This window comes from Bison bison, unplaced genomic scaffold (assembly GCF_000754665.1).
Source record: "Bison bison bison isolate TAMUID 2011002044 unplaced genomic scaffold, Bison_UMD1.0 scf7180017845700, whole genome shotgun sequence".
In the NCBI taxonomy this organism is placed as follows: Eukaryota; Metazoa; Chordata; class Mammalia; order Artiodactyla; family Bovidae; genus Bison; species Bison bison.
In genome coordinates this window covers 9,748-12,417 of record NW_011476273.1, presented here as the reverse complement: position 1 = coordinate 12,417, position 2,670 = coordinate 9,748, and the positions used below count along the sequence as shown (strand labels likewise).

Here is a 2,670-nt window from a genome sequence, read left to right as displayed (position 1 = left end):
GTTGCGCCCTCACCTGCCTCATGAGTGGCAAGCCAAGGATTTTAGAGGAGCTGTCAGGGAAAAACGTGGGATTCGGGTCATTGTGGAGCAGAGGCAACAGCACCCTGTTCAGCCACTGATAGATGTCTTCCAGCCTGGTCACGCCTGCCAGATCCACAGAGAACTGGTCCCGAGTAAACTGATTATAGTAAAAGCTGTCAGTGGGGCGTAGGACGGCGACTAGGCTCAGCAAGAGAGCCAGAAAGATGAAGTGAGTGAGGATGTAAATAAGGAACAGGAAAGCTCTTCTCTTGATCCTCTTCTTTCTTTGGAATATCGTGATTTCGTCCTGGGTGAGAGGCTGGTACATTCTCGAGTTTCGGAGCTCCATGACACTCGCCTGGCTCCTTCGCATTTCTTCTGGGTCCTTCCAGGTGTTATGCAGCTTGATCTCAGTGAAGCGATATTCGCCGATCCATGAAAGGTTTTTACCGTACTTGGCCTTACTTGTTCTACAGGCTGAGATCAATATAATTTTAGACATTTGCACTAGAAAGACTGACAAAATGAATGCACAAAATGATGCAAACAGCCATGCTATTGACTTTTCGTAGCTGTAACTGAGTCCATACAATATGATGAAGAAGGAAGATATACTGCAGATGAGAAAAACCAACACCCAGGCTATACAAATACACCATCGTGGCAGGACAATCCTGGTCTTCTCTTTGAGGGATGCCAAACCTGGATGGGAAGGCTGCTTCTCCACAGAAACATCTGTATTATCTTCAATATTAGGGTTATTAGTGTTTATATTTCTTCCCTGGGTGTGGGAGACCTGGTGTTGTTTTCCAGAGACCCTGCTTTGAGTTCTGGAGACCTTGCTTTCGGTACGGGAGACCTTGCTTTTGATGGGAGACCCCTGGCTTTCTGCTTGCTTGGCCGGGGGCTGTCTTTTAGAGGTGACGTTGACAGAACCCTTGGGTTTCACACCATGTCTCTTAGACACAGGCTTCTGGGAGCTTGCCTTGTCAATTTCATAGGCATGCCAGTTTCCCAATCGTTCTTCCCAGTGCTGGCTTGCTGGCGGTTTCAAAGGATGTTTCCGAGGAGTAACCTCACCTAGAGTCACCTGAGGTCTCCTCTGGGAATACATGAACAAACATGTGATCACTAGTTGCACGGGGAGGGTAATAAAGGCACTTTCCAGTCCGATCACCATCAACTCGATGAACCTACGCTCTTCTGTCTCTCCTTCATTCTCCTTCTCTAGATTGAAGAACATAATATTACACAGAAGCATTGACAACAACATGGCTAAGCAACAGGACAGCCTCTGGAACCTATTGAATGGTGTAGAAATGACAGCAGGAAAAACAGAGAACCACAAGTGGCTTCTCCCCAGCTTGTAACTTAAATGTATGAGGAAAAAGTCCATTTTCTTGAGAGGCTTATCTGGGGGGGTTACAAGAAAGGTTCGATCCAAAGAGGTGTCAATAGAAAGCCATTCTCGGCACATGAAGAGCCAGATGTGTCTGCTGAACAGATTCTCCACTTTGATTCTACTTAAATACCATTCAGGGGACCTGCCCTCGTTGTTGTGCCACACACGGAGGGAATGGATGTCACCCAAGTCCTTTTTCGTCGCTAGGAGGAAAGTGCAGATGCTTCCTCGGTAGAGAGTCGTAAATTGTGGATGGCTTAAACAGTGCACATCACTGCTACCTTCAGTTCCGTGCAGTTGGATAAAGACATTGGCCCTGGTCCCAGAACCACAACGGCTTCCTGTAAAAACAGTGACTAGATAACACACATTATCATAAGGATCGTTATCAAGGAGAACTATCACATGTTCCTAAGATACTGGTCCGTTTCATCTCTGTGCAAGGCCCAGAATGCAAGGATCAAGTACAACAGCAAAATGAGAAGTACCGTGAAGAGGGTCACAAGGTTTGGGGCGACGTTCTTGACTGTCTCCACTCGTAAGTCCACAGGGTTAGGGACCACGATCACCTTGGCCGTCAAATAGTGGGTATGCAGGCGAAGGTTGGCCTGTTTGATTATATCCAGCTGCCGTTTGGCCCGCCGTGGGTTCTTGCAGATACAGTGCACTCTTTGCCAAGTGGTCTTCTCTCCCACAGCGCAGGTATCTTCTCTCCAATCGCTCTGGATCCCAAACATGTCCAAGCATTCACTGCTGAAAACAGAAATTCTCACCAACTTGTTATTGGGTTTTAGGACAAAACGAGGTGCCTGTAGAACCACAGCGATGGTGCACTCAGAGGAATCGGTTCGCTGAGCTATGACCTGCACCAGGGCCGAGGGGAGGCAGACCACTCGGGCCTCCTTCACTGCACACTCCGGGTCAAACAGGTCACTCTCGTTGGCAATCGGAGGGATTTTATGGGGCACCAGGTAGCTGGTCATAAAAGAGTTGGGTGTGATCTCACGGCCCGCGTACACAGACACCGTGAACAAGACGGACACGTCTGTCATGATGTGGATCAACACGTCCCTGCCTGCGGTACTGTCCACAACAAAGCTAAACGCCCCTGTCGTCTTTGTCGCAGATTCATCCACTGCATAAGGCTCTGAGCTGGGTCCCACCGTGAGATTAAAAGTTCCAAAGCTCAGGTTTTTCCTGATGAGGTACACTTCCACTGCATCAGGTGGGATCTCAATCACGTCACC

The 2,670-nt window shown here is 48.5% G+C and overlaps 1 protein-coding gene across 1 annotated transcript; it reads right to left on the bottom strand.

Annotated features, from left to right (window-relative positions):
• Nucleotides 1-13: 13 nt before the first annotated feature.
• On the bottom strand, nt 14-2,670 carry LOC104986253 (polycystic kidney disease and receptor for egg jelly-related protein-like; the record flags this gene model as incomplete). Its single annotated transcript, XM_010836737.1, is given in 2 exon segments — nt 14-1,833; nt 1,836-2,670. Coding segments are annotated over 2 exon segments (2,655 nt in total), but the record flags the coding sequence as incomplete, so codon positions are not given.